Genomic DNA, 24,493 nt, shown 5'->3' on the forward strand with positions numbered 1-24,493 from the left:
CAGCCTGGGAAACGGAGCAAGACCCTGTCTCAAAACAAACAAAAATAACCCATTCTCTCAGCTTCTTTGCCTTGTGGACCCAATTTTACCATGCAGGGCTGTGATGAAGCAGACAGAGCTTTAGCATCTCAGGTGGGTCAGGAGAGCTACGATGGCCCCAGCCCTCAGGGCCTGTGCTATCCCAGAGGGCAGATTCAGAGCTGCTGTGTCCTTTAGTTCCACTCTTGAACCTAAGGAATGCTCAGGGGCACCAGTGGCCAGCCTGAGACACTGGCCTGATAGGAAAGCAAATTAGAAGAGAAGGATGGAAGGAAGGAGTGGAAGGAAGTCGGTGCATTGGAAACCACAGAGGGCTCCCAGTACCTTTCACAGAGGCTGAGTTTGGTTTCCGCATCTCCCTACCTGTAGCAGGAGGGTAAGGTCACTCTGACCAGCTCAGACATGCACTTTTGGCCAAGCCTCTGGGTAAAATAATATACCTCCTTTTGGCTTAGTGCCTCTTGCCGGACATCTATCAATTTCTGGGGGACTGTGCTACTGGCCAACCCTGACTCCCCACTCTTTCCCTTTTCCCTCTTCTCTGTCCTTTGGGGACAGTATTTTTCTATTCTAGCAACCACAGCCCTCAATATGGCTGGTTCATTCTCTTTCATGTGCCTTGTGAGGCAAAGGAAATGGACGGGGAAAAGGTACAACGAGACTTCAGGCTCTATTGGGCTGAAGGTCCCAGCTCCACTGACCTTAAATCTGAGTTTACAACTCAGAGAGCAGCTCAGTGGTCAGAGCACAGATGAGCCCTACCGCCCCTGGTGGGTCAGGATTGTTGCAGGAGTGGCTCCCTCTCACTGCTTTACTGGACTCATTTTATCTTTCCTAAAACTCAGGCTTGGTCAAGTCGCTTATCTCCAATAAAATCTTTGCTGCCTCTCCTTTATAAAATACAGATTCTTCAGTCTGGCATTCCAGGGACACCTCTGTAATCTGACCTGAATCTACCTGCCCATGCCCACTGTTCCTAAATCTCAGTGTGCACCCAATGATCCAGTCACCAAGCCTCCCTCTGCTCCCTGCACAGGCAAGCTCTCCAACTCTGCACTTCAGTCTTCTACCCTTAGGCCTGGGCTATTCTTTTTTTTTTTTGAGATGGAGTCTCATTGTCGCCCAGGCTGGAGTGCGGTGGCCCTATCTCGGCCCACGGCATCCTTCGCCTCCTGGGTTCAAGCAATTCTCCTGCCTCAGCCTCCCAAATAGCTGGGATTACAGGCATGCGCCACCATGCCTGGCTGAGTTTTGTATTTTTAGTAGAGACAGGGTTTCACCGTGTTGGCCAGGCTGGTCTCCAACTGCTGAGTTCAAGCGAACCACCCGCCTTGCCTCGGCCTCCCAGTTGGGACTACAGGCGTGAGCCACGTGCATCTGGTTTTCCTTACTGAAAAATATTTCCCATTCAATTTAAAAGCTGTCTCCCTGAGGCCTTCTCCAGCCTTTGTATTCTGAATTTTTCTGCATTCCTCAATAGTCATTATCCTTGGAAAGGATACAATTCCTATGACTTTTCACTATTTTCAGGGCTACCTCTCCTAGTAGACTGTAAGCTCCTTGAGGGCAGACGCCAGGTTTCTGGCACTCAGCCCAGTATCTGGCACAGAGTAGGTGCTCGGTAAATGTCTGTGAAGTAGCCCACAGATTCCCTTGCGCGGTCTGCAGGACATGCTGCTCAATCTGTAAATACTGCCATATGCGAGATATGTGTCAACCGCTCAAGCAGTCCCTGCCTTCTTGAGCGCTCCTCTTCTCAACCAGGTCCTTATTTTGCCAGTGCTCACCACGCCCAGTCAAGAAGAGGACCTAAGGGTTCCTCTGGATGTGTTTGTTTCAAACACACCTTCAGCTTTGGGGCTGCAGTTTTCTTCTGACCTGCTCGGCAGGCGGGAGGGAGCTTTCCCCTGAGGCTGGGATCCCATAGGGACCCGCACCCTGCACCCTGCACCCACTGGACGCATCAGCCTCATCAAAAAACTCCCCGCCTCCTTCCCCCCTCCCTTTCTGGACGCGCAGCAATTATTCTGCCCATTCCCGTGAAAAAGAAGACAAAAGTTACTTTGGCGCCCCCTCTCCGACACCTAATAGAGGATTCAGGGACTCTCTGGCGCTTCCAGAGCCTGTATTAGGGACAGAATCCGCGCTGGCGACGGCGCTCCAACTGCGCTTCTGGCGACGGTCGGAATTTTGCTCGGTCCCTTGCAATGTTTCCAAGGGAAGGTTCGTACATTCGTGACCGTCCCTGGCAGCTGCCCAGCCCGGGACTTGGCGCTTCACTCGCCATTGGCCAGTCCTCGGCGTGACGCGCAGGGGGGCGGGGCCTCATCAGCTGTTTGCGGGATGCCCCGAGCGGGCGTATTTTGGAAACAATACCGCACCGTGCGGAGTGGCCTCCTCCTGCCCCGGCCCGCGCCAGCTGTCGCCGCCGCCCCTGCCTGCGCCTCCCACCTCCTGCCGCAGCCCGGTGAGCGCCCGGGTGGCGGCCGGGATCCGGGCGGAGTTGGATCGCAGCTCCCTGAGGAAGTGGGGAGCAGAGTCGCGCTGCGCATGGGGGCCCGGGAAGGGTTTGGGCTGCGGGCGTCTAGGGTGACCATGAAGAACTGGGGCCCTGGGGTGAGAGAACGGCGTGCAGAACCCACAGCTGGGTGCGCTGCTCCAAGAGGGAACTTGGGGGTAGCATTTGGGACTCGAAGGAGTTGGGTCCAGGTAGGCAGGGGAACCTGGGGTGCACTACTGAGCAGACCTGGGCGCCCGAGAACGGCCCAGCCTCTAGGTCTGACTTTGGGGTAGAACAGGAATTGTGGGGCATCCCGCCTCCCTGCGGAGTCTGAAGGCTTCTCTCCTTAACAGCTGGGCTTTTTCCCTCCTTCCCAATCGAGTCTGGGCGTCAAGCCCCCGAGTGCTCGTCACGCTGGACCCTGGCGCGGAGCCCTGGCATCACGACTCAGAGGCTGAGACTCTCTCCTGGAGTCACCCAGGTCTGGGTGTGTGTGTGTGTGTGTGTGTGTGTGTGTGGTGTGTGTGTGTGTGTGTGTTCCTAGTCACTGTTGAGGCTCTGGGTGTCTGGCTATTGCCTTCTCCTAAGAGGAGGAGTCTAAGTTCAGCATCCCTCTTCCAGCCCTTAGGGGCTGGGATGGCTGCAGCGGGGCTTGAGTTCCTTTGCTAGGAATAAAGCATTCCCTGGCCCTGTTCTCAGTTAGTACCCTCCTCCCGCCACTCTGGACATCACCTGTTAAGCTCAGGAGAAAAGGGAGGAAACGGTTTCTTCACCCTCTCTTAGTTTACCCTTGACCTTGCTCAGCACCCTTCCAGAGGCGCCCACCTACAAGCAAGCCACCTCCAGTTTGTGGAGCCTGAGAGGGGTCCCCGGGACTTGCAGAGCCACACCTTCTGGCTGCACCTCCCCCACTGTCCAGTCCAGGCAAGGGTTGAACTTTGGGGCTTTGCTGGGAGGGGGAGGGGAAGGTGATAGGCTTCAAAGGAAAAACCAAGACAATGACCCCTGCTTGTGATTGGCTTTGAGGGCCCCTTCTTAGGTCAGGATTGCCAGCCTGAGAAGAGGAGGCTGCAGAGCTGGAGGGGAGCCCCTGCCAGGTGACTGGCAGGACAGTACTTGGTCCTTTCATCAGGAAATTTTGTTTCCTGTTGTTAATAAGCTGGAGTGCACCTCCTACCCCCCTCCCCATACACACACACACACACACACACACACACACGGGAAACTGTCCAAAGAACACCACGTGGCTGCTTGCCATCCTAGCAGGCATCTCTTCACTCTCTAGGGAAGAGGGCAGAGACAGGACCATAGACAGCTCAGGGACAGGGATGGGATGGGACGAAGGGAGGGCCCAAGCAAGCACCTCACAGAGAGCTTGCGTTTGGCAAAGGCAGGATTCTCAATTGAACTGAGATTATTTTAGCTACTTCCCCAATCCATAGACCATTTGGCATATTCTTCAATGGCAAGAGACTGGGGGACAGAACCCCCAGGAATCTCCAACTGAGTCTGACAAGAATGAAATTCATCGCTTTATCCCTAGCTGTTCAGGTGGTGGCTGCTTCTGGCTGCTGCTGCAGAGGCCCTAAGGGGTTCCTGGCATGTGAAGGGAGCTGGGTTGGAAGCTTAAGATGCTGAGTAGCTCCAAGCTCAGACTTCCAAGAGCCATCAGGTGGAGCAAGAGGAACTTCTTTATCACCAAGAAACTCATATCAATAACCTCAGTAGTATAGGCAGTGAGTGAGGTCATAGGGAGAGGGGTGAATTTCACTTCCTTCTGTAAGACCAGCTGTACCAGTCTCAGGTTCAGAGCTGGCAGGAGCGGGAGGCTGTGGAAACAAGGATTTGAAATTGTGGAGACTAGTGAGGAGACTTAGTCGGGAGAGGCTGAACCTCCTCTCCGGGCCAATCTTTGGTGGGCAGACAGCTCACCTCTGCTCAAAGAGAGCTGAGATGGCAGCTGCAATGACTAGCTTGGGTCTTTATCCCCTTTCCCAGGACACACTCTTACCACACTGCAGAGCCTGTTTGTTGTGTTGTGCAAGCAAGGGGTGGAGATTAGAGTAGATGGGCAGCAGGGCGGGGCTTAGAGGTTTGGAGGGAACCTGGCTGCCCTGGGATTGCTGGCTTTTGTTTTTTCTGCTGAGCCTGGAGCTCAGCTCAGACTGAGATAAGAGTTTCCTTGGGACAATGATTCTGTGTGTGTGTGGTGTGTGTGTGTGTGTGTGTGTGTGTGGTAAGCACTATATGTATAGCCCGTCACAGCACCCTTGACAGCAACTTAACAGAGGCTAGTCTTCTTTATATTTTCCCAGGTACCCTGCCTGCATATAGCTGCTGATTCTACTCTTGCTATTGCTCACAACCCTCAGAGTCAAACTTTGTGCCCAGCCTAGGTCAGAAAACATGATCGGGAAAAAGGGTGGTTCCAGGCGGGCCCAGGGAAGAGGTGTGGAGAGCCCCTGAACATGTAGGCGGCCCACACTTTGGGAGTGAGTGTCACCCTTGGCAGTGCTTTATTACCAGGATTGTATGTCATCAGTATGTGGCCCGGCCACCTCAAATAAGAAGGGGGAGCATGGAAGAAAGAAGGGAAGGGGAGTCGCTCCAGGTGTGGCGCTGGTGGGGCAGCAGCCCACATGCCTGCGTTGCTCCCTCACAGGAGAGATGGAGCCATCTCGGTGTGTGGAGGAGCTGGAGGATGATGTATTCCAGCCGGAGGACGGGGAGCCGGGGGCCCAACCTGGGAGCTCGCTCTCTGCCGATCTGTTTGCCCAGAGCCTACTTGACTGCCCCCTCAGCCGACTTCAGCTCTTCCCTCTCACCCACTGCTGTGGCCCTGGCCTTCGACCCACCAGCCAGGAAGACAAGGCTACCCAGACCCTCGGCCCAGCCTCCCCCAGCCAAGGTGTTATGCTGCCTTGTGGGGTAACTGAGGAACCCCAGCGACTGTTTTATGGTGAGTGCTGTCAGCCTCAAGACTCCTCCCACAGACACTGGGGGAAAAGAGGGGCTTTCCCTCCCCACACCTGCCCTTTGCCGTTTCCTTCCCCAAAGTGATCGGAGGCGCTGTTGATTCCTTGACTTCCACCTGCTGCCTCTCGGCTTGTTACTGCTCCTCACCTGTGCCTCAGGCCCCCCAGAGGGCAAATTGTCCCCTCCTGGAGGGCTCCTTGTGTCCATGGTATCTCCTTTTACTTCCTGTGCCCCTTGAGTGGCCTGGCCTTTAGTGTCCTAGCAGTGACTTGCCTACTATAAAGTGGCTCCTCTTGCGCTGGAGAAGGCTGGGGGATCTGTGACTGGCTGTTGACAGTGAAGGGGAAAAACCCAGCCGGTTCTGGGAGGGAGGGTTCCCAAAGGCAGAAGGTGGCCCCCAGTTGTCACTTGGGACTTTCCGTGCGTGAAAGGGAAACTGGAGAAAGAGGGTGGGCCTGCCTGGGCCCAATGCCAGCAGAGGGGATGCTTCCAAGGCTAAGACAAGACCCCTTCACTTATGGGCTTATAAATAGTTTGTTTTGTGAGAAATATGCCCTCCTCTGGCAAAAGGGCAGGTTAGACGGTCTGTTTTCTTCTATTAGCACTGCAGCTTATGGAGGGAGGGTAAAGGCTAGGAGGCTGGCTTACTGTGTCTGACGAGCAGATTGAGGAGACACTGCAGTCACTCCCAGAGGGAACTGCCCCTTAGGGCAGTTCTGGCAAAGCATTTCTGGCGGGAGTCTGAGAAGTTGGATGAGGCGGGCAGGCAGGGAAGAGGGAAAGGAGCGGGGAGGCCGGCGGACTGGCGCCTCTAGCGGTGGCTCTAACGCGTGCACTCGGTGAGTGTGGAGCGCTGGTCTAGAGGTCTTGCCTGGGGCTGTCTCCAGAGAGGAACTTGGCAGCTCTGTGCGTCTCAGGAGTTTTCCCTCCCTCGTGTTTGTGCCGCTGCCCAGGAGCTTCGGGAGACTAGCCTTTCTCTACTTCACTAAAAAAGTGAAGACACTTTTTGACTTTTTCTTTCTCTGCCCCAACCCAGAAACTGGAGAGCTACCTCCAGTGCTTTTCCAGAGAAGAGCTTCAACCTGCTACTACGTGAATAACCAACTGTAGTTAAGGGTGGCTTGATAAATAAGGACGGAAGGGGTCACGTTCGCCTGCACTCATTACCACCTGCCCTTTGTCATGGCACTGTCGGTGAATGGAGAAGCGAAGGGAAGGCTGGGGCCATTCTCTCTGTTCCCACTTCTGTTCCGCAACTTCTGTGCACTTGGGCAGCAGGCTGTCCAAGCCTGGCAGAGTGCCCTGATAGAGGCAGGCCAGTTCCTATCCTTTCTCATATGAGGATTTACCCTCAGCCTCCGGTCTTGGCCAGGTCAGGCAGGCGTGGGGAGGCCAGAGCAGTTGTGGAGAATGCTGAGATGTGGGTCCTCTGTCTTTGCAGGCAATGCTGGCTACCGGCTTCCTCTCCCTGCCAGTTTCCCGGCAGTCTTGCCCATCGGGGAGCAGCCCCCCGAAGGGCAGTGGCAGCATCGAGCAGAGGTACAGATTGCCCGAAAGCTTCAGTGCATTGCAGACCAGTTCCACCGGCTTCATGTGCAGCAAGTAGGCACGGGGGTTTTAGGGGAGGAGGGTTGAGTCTGCTGGGGCTTGGGGGCCAGGGCCTGCCTGTCTCCTCTTGTCAGCAACTCTGTCTCTGCCAGACTTCAAAGATAGGGTCCCAGAGTTTTGGTTACTGCGGTTCCCATGGGCAGGACGGGCCCAACTGGATGAGCATCTTGCCCTCATCTCTGAGCTCCACATTGGTTAACTGCCCACTCTCAACTCATGTTCCATAAGAGCCCTCTGGGGAGAGGCTACAGTCCCTCCCTGGGAATAGGATGGCTTTCTGCAGCCCTGCTTGACAGCCTATCTCTTCTTTTGGCTGTGGCGCGGGGGTTGCCCCTCACAGACCTAACAGGAAGATTTTCAGGGTGCTGCAGTGAAACTGGGCAGTTGGGGGGTGCCTGGCTAAGGTACAGTGGGAAACGGGTAACCAGGCCAAGGGATGGGGCCTGAGTGGGGGAAAGTGGTGGAACCGGTTGAAACCTGACACTTTCCAGCTGGGGAGGCCGCTCCTCACTGTCTCTGTCTGGGAACCAGGGTCTGGGACTCCAGAGAGTGTACCTCGGAGAGGCTCCCCAGACCGGCGGCCAGCCGGGCGCTCAGCCGGCAGCCTGGCACCAGCCCCGCCAGGGCGGAGCATCGCGTGTCAGCCGAGCATGTGGCAGAGTCCATCAACAAAGGCGGCGGCTGGCAGGCTCGTGCTGGAGGAGCCCTCTGTGCCATGGACTGGAGGCTGCCCTCCCTGCTCCAGCAGCCGCTGTCTGGGCTGGGCCCCCAGGCACTTAACCCTTCCTCTTCAGGCTGGCTTTCTGGATGGCTGCCAAGGCTGGGAGAGGAGCCTGCGGCTTCATCCGTGCTGGTACAGCCACAGCTGAAGCACAGGCATGCCACCTGGAAGCGAACACATTCTGTACTTCTGGGACTGTGTCCCCAGCCTAGCTGGCTCTGTATGTGTGTGTGTGTGTCTGACTGTCAGGAAATCAAGGGAATACATAGTTTGACCATGACTGGGCAGACTCTGAGGTGAGATGGGTAGCTGCAGGTGGCTGGAGGAGAGCTATTGGTAATAGTAGGTTGACTTAAGTATCAAACCATTGCCAGTGCCAGGGGAAGAGGAATTGACCTTGGGTTTCCTAAGAACAGGCCATTGCAGGTTAGGTATGGTTAGTGCCCTCTGCCAAGGAGTTCTGAGGACAGTCTGGGGCTCGGCCTGGGCCTGGTAAGTCCTCCCGGTCCCTTAGTTATCAGGACGGGAGGGTGGCCCTATGCTTAGATAATAGACTTACGCTCCAGTTCTTACTCTCTCCTTTGATTATTTGGTGGAAACTTGGCTTAGAGTTTCTCCTTCAGTCCATGTGTGGACTCACTCTGATTCTTGTTTTCAGTTTCTTGGCCTCCTTCCTGCCCATTCACTCCACCGTGGTTGTACAGGCCTATGGCTGAGCCCAGCTCACAGCTTCCAGTTCTGGTACTGGAGAGGATGGGAGGACACAGTGGCTGTGTCTCTCCTAGACTCGTCTAGAGGGCTCCGTGGAGCAGCTGGCTTCATTTGCAATAATCTGATCTCTCTCACCAGTTATTTCCCAGAATATTCCTCCATCCACTGGTGAGCCTCTGTAGGCTTGGGAACAGGCTGAGAGCCCTCCCTGGCACAGGACTAGGATACAGTCCTGGGGACCCTCCTAACTTGGTCCTGAACAGGAGGAGGAGGCCCTTCTCCCAAGGTCTGGCCCTGCTTTTTTTTTTTTTTTTTTTTTTGAGGCAGAATTTGGCTCTTTCGCCCAGGCTGGAGTAAAGTGGCACGATCTCGGCTCACTGCAACCTCCGCCACCCTGGTTCAAGCGATTCTCCTGCCTCAGCCTCCCGAGTAGCTGGGATGATAGGCGCCCACCACCACACACAGCTAATTTTTGTACTTTTAGTGAAGATGGGATTTTGCCATGTCAGCCAGGCTGGTCTAGAACTCCTGACCTCAGATGATCCACCTGTCTCGGCCTCTCGAAGTGCTGGGACTACAGGCATGAGCCACTGGGCCCAGCCTTGCCCTGCTTTTTGCTGGTCGGCATCACTTCTCCCAGTTCAGAGCTGCCTCTTTGAGGGCACAGGTTAGTTTTAGACTAGGTGCTGTGCTTTTAGCCAGAGCCATCCAAGCTAGGGAGAAGGAGAACTGGAGGAGAGCTTCATGAGAGTCTCCTCTGCCTCACACTTCACTCCACACTGGCTCCCAAGTTCCCTATACCCCTACCCTCCTGCCAGCTACCTACTTCTTCTTCCTCCACACTGGCTCCCAAGTTCCCTATAGCCCTACTCTCCTGCTAGCTACCTACTTCTTCTTACTTACTTACTACTTACTTCTTACTTCTATACCCCTACCCTCCTGCCAGCTACCTACTTCTTCTTACTTTTTCTTCTTACTTACTTACCTACTCTTCTTACTTACTTACTTATACCCCTACCCTTCTTGCCAGCTACCTACTTCTTCATCTTACTTACTTCTTACTTGCTACCTACTTCTTTACTTACTTGAGTAAAACTACAATTCATTGCAAGGGTAGGAGGCTGGCCAGTGAGCCCTTTCTAGCTCAAAGAGCTGATTTTCCCAAATTTTCCAGTACAAAGAGCAAGGCTTTTTGTCTTCTCCTTGAGCAATTCTCCCCAGAGTCTTCTTGCGTTTAACCCCCTCCTCCCCACTGACCCTGCTTATAGACCTTCACCAGGTCATCCTGCAGGAAGGGCTAGGGCTGGGTGAGGGGGCTTCAGACAGGTGGGACACTGGTACTCCTGGAATGTTTCAGTGGCTGGTTTTAAGAAGTGAGTCATTTTCTAAACTTGATTCTTATATAAACTACAGTCTAAGATTTCATATCTAGAAAGTATTGTTGTCACTCCTCCATTCTTATCCTTTATCTTCTTTCCCTATTCTCTCATTTTTGCAGGCAGAGAAACTGAGGCAGTGGGAAGGAGGTTGTTGAGGATTTAGTTTCTAGGCTTTGGGTTCAGAGTCAGAAAGTCCAGGTTTGAATACCAGCTTTGCCACCTACTAGTTTTCGGGAAGTCACTTGACTTCACTGAACCTATTTCCTCTTCTATGAATTAGTGCTAATACCACAGAATTTTACTGTGATAATTAAGTGAGAAAATACCTATGAGAGTTTGGGACACCTAGTAGATGTTCTTTAATGCCTGTTTCCTTCTTTGTGTTGGTGATCCTGATCACCCCTCATGTTTGTTCTTGTTGGTTCACAATTCATTTCCCACTCCACCTGGCAGGGGACTCCCTGAGTAGAGCTGCTTCCCCTGAACTTCCCTCCACCTGCCTGGTCCAGAGGAATTAGTGTCCAGACTGATCATTTGTGGACGTCGGCCTTATCCATTTCTCTTCAGGGAATGACAGTCGTTCCCCATCATTACGGGCTGGATTGAGAGAGCCAAGAGAGGCAACCCAATAGGCGGATGGGGCTTGAGGAGGCCTGACCACCACCTTTCCCCTACATCTGGGATAGTGTCCTGGGGCCAGACAGTGGCCACTGGTCCATAGTTCTGTGGAGAGTGTGAACTCCCCCTTTTTGTCCCTGGTTATAGACCTGAGTTATTTATTTTTTTTGCATCAGAATGATCTTCTCCCTTGGAGGATGGAGCAGAGGGAGGGGACGTGATGATGCTATAAAATGGAATTATGGCCAATTGAGTGTATCAACCTGGCTCCAGATGCAACAGGTTCCAAGTTTCCCTCGGTGTCATTTTACGTGAGCCATCTGCGCTTTCAGCACATTTCCCGAGAGCCTTGCTAGGTGGAAGACTAGCCTGGTTACCCAAGTTATCAGTTCTGGGTGGCTCTTCCAGATCCACAGGCAAAAAACTGGAGGCGGAAGATCAGAGTCAGCAGGGTGCTCCGCCTCAGCTCTTTGTGTCTCCAAAGCAGCAAGAGAGTTGGAGGCAGAGTGAGTGGAGGTAAAAGCCTTTCTGAACCTCATTGCACATCCCACCTTCCTTCGGCCGGGGCAGGAGTGAAGGTTCCCCTGTTTGCTCCTCTGTGAGCTGACAAACTGTGGCAAGGGCCCCCGATGGTCTGCTGATAATGGCTTATCTTGAGGGTGGTGCTGTGTTGCTTCTGTGTCCAGCTTCTGCGCGAAAGAGTGTGGTACAGATGTTCTTCCTCCCTGAGCCCCTGGGCTGCCCTGGTCAGAAGGTCTGAACCCCAGCTGTCCTGTCCTTGTGCCAGGGCCTCCTTCAGCATGAGCCTAAGGAGGGGCAGGAAGTGGTATCCCCTCCCCTTGGGAGAGTCTCTTCTATCGCAGTGGCGCATCATGATATTTGTGGGGGTATTTCTGGGTAATGTTAAGAAGCCAAGAATCCTCAAAAACAGTAGTTACTGTAGACAGTCGAGTGAGTAAAGCTACAGGAGGGTTGGATTCTTCATGTTGGAAATGACTTTTTCACTTGGATCAGGAGTGGCTCCATTCAGAAAAGCCGGGTTTGGAAATTCCCTGAATAGTAATTAGATTTTTTGGCAAATGAAATCTGAGAAAACTTTCAGCCACTCGGTTGAAACCATCTTTAGCTGTAATATCACAGAAATGATCCTAGATTTGTAGGCAGATCTGTGTTCAAATCCCAGCTCTGCCACTTATAAGTTGTGTGTCCGTGGGCAAATCATTTAATCTCTCCAAGCCTTAGTTTCTAACACTTACCTTGCAGAGTTGATGTGAAAGGCCTTTAGGAGTTGTGATACAAGTAACTGTTAAGTCAGGGACAGTTGAGTACTTTTAGAAATATGTTAAAAGATGACTTTAGGATTTTGTTTGTACCTGACTTTGTAATTTGGAGAGCTCTTTTGGAAGTTGTACCCAAGTTGGTGTTTGCATGGTTTATTAACTAGCAGCTTCTCTGCCTAGCAGACTGGATCCTTTGTTCAGGGAGCCCCTGACTGCTTCCTGACACTGGGATTCTCTCGCTATTAGTGAGTGGTTTTCTGGAACTCAAGCTGGCTAACTAGGCTGCTCAGGGTCTAGATGGGACAGCCCCGGGCAGGGGCCCCAGAGGTTTGCTATAGAGTTAGAAGGGTCCCTAGGAAGCCAGCCTCTGTCCCAGGAGTGGGAGGCCCACCTAGGACAGTGCCAGGGGAAGAATGAGGCTGGGGGAGGGCCTGTGGAGAGCCAGAGTGCGTGAGAGCCAGCGCCAGGGCTGGGGGCCCTGTGTTTGCTCTGTGGCTGGCTCTGTTTATATCGCTTGCTATATTTAGCTTCTGAGTCATCAGCGTGGCAGACTAGAGGCTGAGTTCCCCACACACTCTGCACCTGACTGCTCTCTCTTCCAGGAGAAGGGCCTCGTAGTTCCGGAGAGTTCATCCCTCCCCACCAAGGCAGGCCATGGGATGGAAATTGGCTTTTTTTTTTTTTTGGAAAGTGGGTGATGGGAGGAGGGGACTAAGGGAGACACAAAGAAAGAAGGTTAAAGAACAATGTCTGGTCTGCCGTTTGATCCGTATCTGGCAGCCAAGAGGTCATGTTCCATGACCAGAGCACAATTAATCCGTGTGTGAAGGAGACGGTTCCAACCTTCCTCCTTGCCTGGTTTGCCTTGACCTGGTCCTGGACGGGACATGAACAGTCAGCTGAAAAGACCCCAGGCTGAGAGTCAGAACCTGGGGTTATTTTGCCTATAGCATAATAAACACAACAGGCTTGTCCCCCCAACCCCCTCCCTCTCCCTTCTTTAACCAGGGCACACACCGTCATGCCCTCCTGAGCTCTGCAGAAGTTGCCCAGTAGTTTGATGGAGCTGTTCTCAGCTTGAGGGAAACTAAGGGTCTCGGTAGTTCCTCTCTCCAGGCTGTGGAGGTGCAAAACAAGGGTCTGGGGACATGGATGGTACAGCACAGCTCTGTCCCCCACCCGTACCCCTCAACCCCCAGTGGCTGGAGCCAGTGTCTTCCAGTTGTGTTAGAGGAAGCCTTGCCATCTTCCACTGAGAACTGGCTGGCTTCAGACTGCTCTTGTCCTTAGAGAATCTATGGGCGCGGCCATGGTGGCTTCACCGTCCTGTTAACACTACTGGCTGGGCTGAGGAAGTTCTTGGCAAGGAGCCTTTTTCTCCTTTTCCATTTTGCCACATTGCTTGTTCCTCGGGCCTCTGGGTCAGAAGCAGTCTGAGGCAGTGGGCCCACTGGTCCCAAGGGTTGCCCTCGGGGTTTCAGAATCCTTGGCTTAGCCTGGCAGCCTAGAATCCTGAGCCCCATGGCCTGTGGCTGCGGTGGCCAGTCTCAAAGCAGAAGTCAGGGATCTCCGAGGGGCTTCATGAGTCCGCCGGGATGACGGTGCTCCCCAGGCAGGCCCTGTTGCACAGCATGTTGAGAGAAGTGCTCTGCAAAGCCAGTGGGTCCTAGGTTTTCCTTGTGTTCCCCAGGGAAGAAGGAGCCTGCTCATTGCTGCCCCCAGGCCCAGTGCTTTATGTATATTTTTCTCATGTCATCACCACAGCAACCTTGTACTTTTAGATGCCATTGTCCCTGTGTTATAGGAAACTGAGGCTCAGAGAAGTGAGGTAACATGCTTAAGTCACACTATAGTTTGCTGAGCTAGGCGCCACACAGATTTGATGGATGGTGGAACCATGGTCCAACCGCCCTATACCTGCTACCCAGCAATCACATTCCAGAAAACAACGGTACAAGGGAGCACGCATTTGCTGCCTCGACCCGCTCTGCCTCATGTGATACTTAGCTCTGTGTTCTTGCCCTTCTCCCCATTATATTGTAAAACAATTGAGAACCAAGTTTATATTTTAGTCATCTTTGTATCCACATAACTCTTAGCTCAGTTGGGTGCTTGGTAGCTCAGTTAGGTGCTTGGTAGCTCAGTTGGGTGCTTGGTAACTCAGTTGGGTGCTTGGTAGCTCAGTTGGTGCTTGGTAGCTCAGTTAGGTGCTTGGTGGCTCAGTTAGGTGCTTGGTAGCTCAGCTGGGTGCTTGGTAGCTCAGTTGGGTGCTTTGTAGCTCAGCTGGGTGCTTGGTAGCTCAGTTGGGTGCTTGGTAGCTCAGTTACGTGCTTGGTAGCTCAGTTGGGTGCTTGGTAGCTCAGCTGGGTACTTGGTAGCTCAGTTAGGTGCTTGGTAGCTCAATTAGGTGCTTGGTGGCTCAGTTGGGTGCTTGATTAAAATGTGCTGATTTCAACAGAAAACATCTTCCTAGCTTCTTTCAAGTGCAATTTTCCAAAAGTCTCTCTTATCTCAATGTTCCTGTTCTCAACTGCAAGGATCTTTCCTTCAGCCCTGGCCTGAGTAGGTTTAGAGAATGACAGGGAAAAGGGAAGAGGGAGGAAAACTTCACATCGTAGACTGTGTACCTTCCCCTAGAGTGTAGACAATTCTGCATTTTGAAGAGATTGAGTGTGCTTTCAGATCATGGTCTGAAGTTATAATTTCAGACCAGTGTTAGCTTTATTTCTGTTTGATCTTCAGTTAGCTCTGCCTCTGAAAGGTTTATTTTTTTCTGGTCCACAGCATCCTTACTAAATAGTTAATGATCTGGAAACAATGTCTTTAAATATACTAGGGGAGCAGATCAGTGGTGGTTTAGCTTTGAAAAGGTAATACTATTTTCATAATGTGAATAAACACACTGCAAAATTTTAGTGAAGGAACACAGCTTTGGAGTCAGAAGTCAGAGCCTCAGATAACACCCCTCCCAACTAACTTGGGGTGACTTTTCTGAGCCATTGTTTCCGTCACTCTAGAATGGGTTGATAATGCCTGCTCTTCCTATTGTGAGGATCACATGAGAAGAAAGGAAAGTGCTCTGTTCTATATCTCAGATATTATAAGTTGCTCTCTGTTTGGTAAATTTGCATTTTGTGAGTTAGGTTCTTTTAGAGCTGCACACGGCTTGGCTTGGCTTCTTCCTCTGATACTTTGGGGTGAATTAGCTCTAGCTGGAGCATCTGGAACACTGGTGACACACAAAGCCCCCAGAGGGCGTGCATTGGATCTGAAAGGGGGAGAGGCAGAGGGAGATTCTTATCCAGGGAGCGTAGGGAACATGCTTTGTGCTTAGGGCAGAGGCTGTGTGGGATGAAACAGAGTTTGATTTATGTAGTCCAACCTTGTCAGACACCACAGCCAGCTCTTTAGAGGGAAAAAAAAAAAGGAGGCCTTTTACTAGTTGGGCCTCTCCCCAGGTGAGAGGCTGATACTATCACGTAAAGTACATCTTTAGACCTGGCCAGACATCAGTTGTTCCTGGCCTCAGACAAGTGGGTTATCTTTCAGGGCTGACTCCTCTGTAGTCGGTCCAGCGTGCCCTTGTTGAGTGCCTACTGTATGCCTTCCATGTTCCCCATTATACAGGATGAGCAACTGTGCATTCAGGCATAGGGTGTTGCACACAGTAGGAATTGAAACATTTGTCAGCTGACTGCCTTCATCCCCTGACCATGGGAAGAAAATGAGACTGGGCCAAAGAAGGCACACGGGGCTCTGACGCCTGGTTGCGCTCTCTTCACTGAAGACAACACTGTGATCTACCACGTTAGGACGCCTGCCTTGGGGGCGTTGACCTCTGTTCGTTCCCTCCATGCCTTGGCCCTGGCTTCTAAACCATGTGAGTCTGAGGGCTCTAGGGTGAGCTTCTGCTCCCCTGTATCCCAGCCCCCACCCTTCGGTCACCCCGACTGTGTATTCCGGGAGCCCCCATTCTGTGAGGGGTGCCCTAGCTGAGTCTAGGAGAACAGGCCTGGTTCTGCAGGTCTGCCCTTGTTGATCTCAGATTGTGCACCGGGTGCTGTGCCAGGTGCCTGAGGGGCAGAGGCCAAGTGCACTCATTCCTGGTTCTCCTTCCTTGTCCCCTTCTCCTCCATACCCTCTTGTGGAAGGACCCACCTTCTCTAGTGTTTTGGTGTCTTTGTGTTCTTCGTCCTGTTCGGTGAAGGCCGACTTCCTTCCTCCTCACCGTTTCTCCCGCTGGCCTTCCTTCAAGCCCTTTTTCTTTCCTTTCTAGTCAGGCCCTTTTGTTAAACTTTTAGGCAAGATTTTATTTATTGTTGTATTTTGTAATCAGGGCATTCTTTGATTCTCTTGGTTTCCTCATGGAAAAGGGTCTTGTGAAGGCTGCCCTGAGGCAGGAGAAGGCCAAAGGGAGCCTGTGTAGTATCTGCTTGTAGTCAAGAGATGGCTCCTGGGCCCATGGGTGGTTCCCAGGCCCTACACCCGGCTGACAGAATTCAGTTGTTGGAGCTCTGAGTTATAATCCTGAAGGTAGTTGTGGATGACAAACTCCTTAGGGTTGGAGAGCACCTCTGTGGTTTCCAAAAGGCTGCGGCCTGGCTGCCACAGAACCACCTGGGCAGGATTGACCTTTGGCTTGGCCAATGGATAAGACATTACTTTGGTGGGAAGAGATCGAAAGGCACTGGACAGAACACCAACATGTGAAGTGTTTTCTTCTAGGCTGTTGGATCATGAGTGACTTTATTTCCTCCTCTGTAATGTTTTGTATTTTCCAATATTTCTACAGTTAGCATGTATTGCTTGTATGATTAAAATATACAATAAATGATTTCTGATCTCTAAAATGTCACCCAGGGAGCTTGTTCAATACACAGATTCCTGGGACCCTTCCATGAAATTCTGACCCGGTGGGTCTGGGAGAGGCCTGGAGACTCTGTACTTACAACAGCACCTCAGCTGGCTTAGTGACACAGTTGGGTTTATAAACCGTTGATCTAGTACAATACCTGCATTTTCCTTATAAGCCAAGAGGGAACTCATGAGCAGGTTGATGGGAGATCCACCCGTAAAGCCAGGTCCTCTGATTCTTGGTCCCTGGGGATCCATACACCATAGAGCCTTCCTTGCCAATTCATGAGCCCTAAGGACTGTCACACACAGAGGCATGGAAACTAGATCCTTCCCAAGGGCCGGCCCATGTACCCTGCTTCCTGTGCCTAGGCCTGCCTGGGTCCCCTGCGGGACCTCAGTCTTCCTGTCTGAAAGCACTCTGTGGCCCACAGCTGCTTCTCAGTCTCCCAACACTCCTAGATGATGGAGTCTATGCCTCATCTTCAGAGATCTCAAGTTGCCCAGGCAGTAGATGGCCTCCATTAGTGGAATTTGGGAGAAACTGAAACATACAGAGATGGGAATCGCCCCAACCCCAAATCATAGAATTCTCACCTGCTTTCCTTGGCCATTGAGCTGTTTGGAGATGATTTAGTGAAGGGGAGGCTAGAGGGTCTGCTTTGTATAAAGAAAGGTAGTGGCACTCTGAGCACAGTGATAACGGGAAGGGACATCGCTCTAGGGCCAGATGGTCTAGGTTCAGTCCAGTCCCTGCCACTTAAACTACCTGTGTGGTAGCTAAGTAGTGGGCATGATAATGTGCCTCAAAATCACCTGGGGAATCTTCTGATGCGGGGTCTGCGTTTCCAGGCAGCTCTCTGATGATGCCGAGGCTGCTAGTCCATGCACCACCCTTTGAGAAGCAAGGATGCAGAACACACAGAACAGAGCCTGGCTCCTCCCCACCCCCCGCTGCCGCCCTACCCCACGTTACTATTATGGTGATGATTGTTCTTGCCACCAGTCTTCTCAGACAAGCACCTGAGGAGCTCTGGAATTCCAGCAGACTGGCCTCTCCAGGGATGAGTCTGCCCCTGGATTCGCCTCTTGTTCGGCCACATGACCTCTGCACCTGTCTCGGACAGCAGCTGGGGCGGGGAGGAGAGGGGGTCTTTGGCCCAGCTGCTGCAGGCCCGAGGCCTCGGGTTTGCAGCTGAGTCCATTTTCACGCTGTTTTACTCTAACCAGATTTTGTTAAGCCGGGTGTGTTTCCTCTTTTTACTCATCTTTGTTTACAAAACACGAGGAAGCCATCCATCTCCCCACCCGCTGTCTGCCAGGCCTCTTCTGTGGCACGCCCGATTTCCCTTCCCCTCCAAGCAGGAGCTGTGCCTCCAGTTTGCTGGCTTGTTTTCCAGGCTCTTCCACGGGGGAAGGAGGAATGCTGTTGCCATGGACGGGGGCATTCTGTGTTCACCTGGGTTGTCAGGCCTGAGGCCAGCTGCCTGGATGCCTCTCTTTTTGTGGCCTAGGGCAGCATGAAGGGGAAGCCGGCAACCTGCATGGTGGCCCTGGGAAAGGTCAGGGAGGCCGGGGCTGGACGGAACCCGGAAGCTCTGGGAGTCCAGGCAACCTGGGTCCCCTTTCCAGCTGTGCCACTGGCTTCTTCTCTCCTCTACCCATCTGACCGGAGTAGTTGCCTGGTGGGGGCTGGTGCTGTGGTTGAAGACAGTTTAAGAGAGGGCTCCAGCTCCCCCGGACACCTCATGTAAACTTGCTTGTTGACGGGGCCACTGAAGTAATCCAAGTCCAGCCCGTGCTGGCTCCTTTCTGCACACTAGGTTTTTATTCCCCTGTCCACTGAGAGCCCTGTGGAGAGGCCCCCGCCCAGTCCTCCTGCCCTGGCAGACAAAGAGAGAACAAAGACCGCCTCTTCCAGCACCCCTTAGTTTCTCCTCCCGCCCCCGCCGCCACCCCGCCCGGGCCTCCCCTGGGAAATGGTACCTGCGTGGGCAGGGCACCAGCCCCAGTCTGCTGAGCCACTGACCCCTGAACTTTGCCCCTAGCTTCCCAGCCTGCCAGTAGGACCTGGGATAACCTCCAGAGCATAGTATATATTCTTTGTTTTTGTTTTGTTTTCAAGTATGTTCTTGCTTAACGTTTAATTGGCTCCAGTCAGTAGGAGAGCGCTCCAAGAGGGATTATTTATGGCTTACTGTCAAGAGCATCTATAAAAAGGGCAGCACCGAGTGGAGATGCTGGAGAGGGAGAGCGGGCGGGCGCACAAGAGTGTGTGTGTGTGTGTGTGTGTGTGTGTGTGTGTGTGTGAGTGAGAGAGTTTGTGTGTGTGCGTGTTTGCACTGGATGAAATCAGATTTTTGCTGCCTCAGCAGTGTGGTTTAAATTGAAGATTAACCCTTTGACCTTCACAGTGTCAAATCACTTGCAGATGGAGGCCCCCTCTTCCCCCTTGTTCTCTATGTTACTTTGGAGTCGGGGGAGAGAGGGGGGCACTTCTTCTCTTTCTGAAGCCAGTTTGTTGTTCGTGCAGCTGAGGTTTGAGGGGCTCGGGAGCCAATTTGATTAAAAGCAGCACTCGGCTAACTCTGGAAAATCCTGCAAGCAGGGGAAAAAGCTTAATCCTCTTGTGCATAGTGCATATAGAGCCTGTCTTTTCTTTTTAATGTTAAAACTGCAATTGTTTTTGGAGAACTCTACTATCTCCTCCACATGGCAGTGTCTCTTTCGCCTCCCCCCCTCCCTGCTGTGAGCTCTACTGATAGGATTAAAGTGCCAGCCGTGAGACTTGGAGATCTGAACTTTTATTGGAAATGAGAGGGAGTCGTCTAACGTTGTGTTTGGGAGTTATGTTGGCCTTTTTTTTTCTCCCTTCAGCACCAGCAGAACCGAAATCGCGTGTGGTGGCAGATCCTCCTCTTCCTGCACAACCTTGCTTTGAATGGAGAAGAGAATAGGAACGGGGCGGGCCCTAGGTGAGGCTGGGCTGCCCTCTTCACATGGGGCACCAGGAACACCGTCAGGAAGGACATCGGGCAGGACTGACACTGTGTCTTGTGAAGTTGTTTTTTTGTTGTTATTTTGCGTTTTAATTTTTTTACATTTCTCCCTGTGTGTACATACAACATACTCAAGTGGGACCTTCTTTCTCTGTCAGGCCCTTGACCTGGAATGGGGGCCATTGTCAAACACTGTTGAAGGGGAGGCTGATGTGTCTGTGATGGTGAGAATTCCCAAGGCCTCTGACAAGTAGATTCTTCGACTGAGGAATCTACCGGTTGTCGAAGATGATCCGTTAGTGATGTTCTCTGCGAAGTGGACTGTGGTTTTTCCAGAGGAACTCAGTTAAGAAATCGAGTGGATTCGAATCCCAGCTCCACCAAACTTGTGAGCCTTCACTGTGGATGGGGACCATGATCCTGACGGGCACATTGCTTTAACCCAGCAGGGCCTGGGCCAGGGGCTTTCCACTTGAGGACAGCGGCTTCACTAGGCTGGCTGGCCAGCTCCACATCTGTCTGGGTTCTCCCTTGCCCCAGCCAGTACCTGCTCCAAGGGCTCAAGGATTCCTGGCCAGCTCCTGTCAGACCTCAGGGAGGGTTGGGTTTCTCTAAGGACCCCTCAAACATGTCGCAAAATGAACCAGACTTCTGACTAGGCCTCAAAACTGACTTGGTCCCCCTTGGAGGCCCCAGGATTGGTCCTGAGGTACAGAGCCACTGCCACCACTGGCGACCTGGGACCAGCTGGGTGTCAGCCACGGATGAGCTGAATAGTCGGTCAGCGTGCTGCTGCTGGCAGCCTGTGCCTTTGTCGGCTCTTCCTTCAAAAGAACCCACCGACAGACCGCATTCCACCCCCAGCATCAGCACCGAGGGACATCAGGGGCAGCTTTGCAGTGGGGCTGGAAAATGTGGTGGCCGCTCCACCGTAAGGATCAGCCCTAGAGGACCCCAGACCCTTTGGTTTCCTTGGAAACAACATACCTCTTCTCCCTCATCCCCAATCATTTTTCACACCTAGTGGGATACGGAAGAAGCCAGGACAGTGGCTTTGCCAGCTGAGAAGTGACTTTTAGAGTCACAGATAATGATTAGAATGGGGAACCGTCAAAGCTGGGTACACACTTCCTGTCTTCCTCCAGCTTCCAGCTAGGCCGGAAGGGCCTGCTCTGGAAGCAGCAGGATCACAGCTGCCTCTGCATGTCTTCCCTTCTCTCCCTGCTGCGGCACTTATGGAGAGGATCTAAAGCAGCCAGTGTGGCAGCTCCAATAGCAGGCGCAGGGAATCTGTTAACCAGACGCTGGAAACTAAATTATAACTTTTGCGTATGTGAGAAAAGACAACATTGGTGCTAATGGTGAAGTAAGGCCCAAAGAAAAGACGGCTTCCGTGGACAAAGAAGACCTCAGGGCTACCCAAGGAAATAGGAAGAGTCCAGAGTAGACTCTCAAATCTGAACAAGCCCAAGCTCTTCCAGTTCTGAAGAGAGGAGGTCTTCAGTACTATTGAAGGAGACATTGATCTTCTGGATGTACAGTTGTGCAGGTTGTTCACTGCACAAGGGCACCTGCAGAGAGAGCTAATGGAGGCTGGAATTCAGCTTGTGTTCTGCTCACTAAGCTGTGTGCCCTGGTGTGGGGCTACTTCTCCCAAGAAGAAGGGGTGCCTTTCCTAATTTGCACAAAGGTGCCGTATGGGCTCACAGCACCCTGGAGGAGAAGGGCCTCAAACTGTGCGTGTAAGCCTTTGTTTTGTCAGATATTCTGGAGATATTACCTCTTCTTGGTCAGAATTCTATTCTCAGGGTGTGTACCATGATTTGTCTGCTAAGAAGACGGGTTCCTGCTATGCAGAGAAGGAGCCGGGGACCAGCGTGAGGACTGGCTCGGGGACGCACTGACCATTGTGAAATTCAGCCTTCCCTGTGGGTCTCCATACCATTTTATGATGTGTATGGGACATAGGTTGTTCTCCCCTGTCTGAATCAAGGTGGTGACAGGCAGGCTGCTGCCGTATGTTTCAGTGGCACACACCAAAAAACCGGGGTTATTTACAGCAGCCACTGTTCACCCCTCTTGGCAGACTCTCCACCTGAGCTCAGTGAGAGAGAAAATGATTTAGATCTTGGTGCTAAGGCAAGGCCATCAGCTTCAGAGACCTTGCTGGGCCCAGGCTGGGTGCCCCGTGGCCTGAGAACTGAGCCCAGACTTTGACAAACCCACCTCAACATCAAGCCTGGGGCAGGTGGAAGGTGGTCTGACTGCACTGTCTCCATATTATGCAAAGCCAGGAACTGTCGTAAGTGAGCCAGGGCAAAATTTACACCCCCACTTTTCCCTCTCCCTTCTTCCCCACCAAAAAAAAAAAAAAAACCCAGGAGGTAGCTGGCAGAGTAGCTGTCAGGAAGGAGAAACGTTCTTTCTGGCTGGTTGTTTTTAATTGGCTTAGTGATCTAGACTGGCCCCTTCCTCCTCTGCCTGTTGAGTTGGCCTAAACATTCCTCAAGTCTAGCCTCAGGAGACCTGCCCCTCCCCCCACCTCCACCCCCTCAGACTCCATCCTTCACCCCCAGGAGCCTGGCTGTCTCTAGCGAGGGGTGGAGAATCAGATTTAGAGGGAGGGAGAGTCTGACCTGGATCCTGACCTGTAACCAGCTGAAGACGGTGGAGGCTTTGTGGCTTGCTGAGGGTGGGGGTTGGGAGAAGGCCTGGAAAGCTCCCTCCTGGTGGAAGAAATGCCTGGGAGGAAGGGAAGCCTGATATTCAGGGTCAAAACAGTCCTACTAATTCACAGCCCCAAAGCAGGGGTTTCTAGAAGTTGGTCGACAGATCTGGTGAGGGAACTCCCCAGGCCAGATGTGGGACTCCTGCAGTGAGGGTGGAGGACTCAGCCTGGACTCATCCTGGCCTGTTTCAAAGTCTGGGCCACTGGGGCGCTGCTCCCTGGCAGCCTCCTCTTGCTCAGTCCGAGGTGGAAAAAGATCACCTCCCAGTGACCTCCCTCAGCCCCCAGGGGAGTAGGTCTGTGTTCAAAGCTATGTGGCAGGCTTGTTTCAAGGGCCCCAGGGGCCCAGCTGACCTGTCTCTGCCCCGGCAGCCCAGCCCCATCTGCAGGTGGCTCCTGCCTGAGGGTTGTTCGGGACAGTTCTGCCAGGGCCTCCCAGGAAGAGTGCTGTGGAGCCACTGTGACTGTCCTGGACAGCAAGGAGCACGCTACCCCAGTGAGTACTTCTTTTTGAGGGACTTGATGGGGAGGTGGGGTAGGGAGAAGGGAAGTGGAAGAAGCAGGAAGATTTTGGTCACCATGGCTCTACAGGCCTTCTGCAAGTCAGCGCTGGCCTGGCCTGGAGACGGCTCTCTGTGTGAAGGTGAGGACTCTTGGAAGCAGGCCATCCTGGCCAGACACCCTAGCAGGAAGGGGCTCCCCTGTCACCCTTAGGCAGCCTGAGGGCAGGTGGGGACTCTGAGTCTTGAGGGAATAACGGAGAAAGCTGAGCTCATAGCTGCCCAGCCAACCTCCCAGCTGAAGGTGCTCAGAGCCCTGTGCTGGCTCCCAGGCCTGCACTGCCTCTCTCTGTGCACGTGGCCAGTGCCCCTCCCCGCTCTGGGAGCATTGCTAGCCTTCTACCCTATCCCTGGATCCACGGGGGCTGGCAGGGGGAGACCCAGTGAGAATGTAGCATTTTGTTCATCCCCAGGGTAGCTGCCCTGGGGTCTGGGCACTCTGCCTCTGGGAGAGAGGAAGAAGAAAGGGGCCACATTTTTAAAAAAACTGTACAGAGCCTTTGGCTTTATGTGTTTATGTTCTTCACATGCATATGTGTGTATGTGTGTATATCTTCCCCCATCAATTGGTACAATTTTTAATAAAATCATTTAAAGCAAATCTGGTCTTTTATTTTTCAAGGTATAAAAATGCAAGAAGATCAGTTAGGAAATTAAAGGCTTCTAGCTTTCTCAGCTGCCAGCCTGAGTGACCCGGAGGCGCTCAGCTTTCGTCATGACTTCCCTTGCCCTCCTGGAGTTGAGAAGAGTGATTCCGACCACACAGTAGGCAGCACAGCAGCGGCCCTATGAGGGGGACAGAGGCAGGCTTTGGACCCAGTTCCCTCCTCCTCCAGCTGAATGATCTTGGGCAAGTTATGTCACCTCTCTGAGCCTCCAGTTCTCACACGTGTGAAATATAACTGTGCCTGCCTTGCCCGATTAAAGGGAATGTGTCAAAAGGGCCTGCCTGCCGCTGGGACTCAGTGATGGAAGGACCGCGGCAGCCCCTCCCGCACACACTCCCTCACCCCTCCGTTCTCTCAGGGTAACCCCTCAGGAGGCAAGCTAGTCGCAGGGGGACTTCCTGGCTTGCATTTCTTTGTGGATTAACAATGTGTCTGATTCAAAGCGGTGATTTAAAAACTCTTGACAGAGTTCTGAAAATCCTTGGAAAAAACTACTCCTGATCCTATCAGCAGTAAGTTGTGAACTGAGGAGCCAACCCGCCCTGCATCGGTTGGGCTCTCCTTGATTTAGGAGGTTGTCAGCTCGCAGATCTAGCCTTGGCCTCCAGTTCCGACCCTCAGAGGGCTGGAGCTTGGTGTGACATTGGATCTTTTGTCCAACCCCTCTGTCTTATGGGTGAGTAAACTGAGGCCCAGAAAGGGGATATAACTTTCTATTTGGATTCTTTAAATAGCTGAGTCAGTCTTGAGGGGGGGCTCACCCCGTCCATCTGTTTCCATTTGGGAATTGCACTGCTCATGCCCAGATCTTCAAGTAAGCCAAGACGTATCTATTTTTAATGCCAAATAACT

General features: G+C 52.7%; 1 protein-coding gene across 4 annotated transcripts; it reads left to right on the top strand.

The window, feature by feature from the left end:
• Positions 1-2,245: 2,245 nt before the first annotated feature.
• On the top strand, positions 2,246-23,574 carry BMF (Bcl2 modifying factor). 4 transcript variants are annotated; one of them, XM_033190604.1, is made up of 7 exons: positions 2,352-2,506; positions 2,893-3,020; positions 4,855-5,009; positions 5,202-5,498; positions 6,957-7,117; positions 19,564-19,661; positions 19,844-23,574. In XM_033190604.1, the coding sequence occupies exons 4-7, from the start codon at positions 5,207-5,209 to the stop codon at positions 19,905-19,907; spliced, it is 615 nt and encodes a 204-aa protein (XP_033046495.1). In that variant the 5' UTR covers positions 2,352-2,506; positions 2,893-3,020; positions 4,855-5,009; positions 5,202-5,206; the 3' UTR covers positions 19,908-23,574. The 4 variants fall into 4 exon arrangements, with proteins under 4 accessions (XP_033046494.1, XP_033046498.1, XP_033046495.1 ...); XM_033190605.1 differs by having other exon boundaries at positions 4,931-5,009; XM_033190603.1 differs by lacking the exon at positions 4,855-5,009 and having other exon boundaries at positions 2,246-2,506.
• The last annotated feature ends 919 nt before the right edge of the window (positions 23,575-24,493 follow it).

The sequence above is a fragment of the Trachypithecus francoisi genome, unplaced genomic scaffold, assembly GCF_009764315.1.
Source record: "Trachypithecus francoisi isolate TF-2019V2 unplaced genomic scaffold, Tfra_2.0 Lachesis_group3, whole genome shotgun sequence".
In the NCBI taxonomy this organism is placed as follows: domain Eukaryota; kingdom Metazoa; phylum Chordata; class Mammalia; order Primates; family Cercopithecidae; genus Trachypithecus; species Trachypithecus francoisi.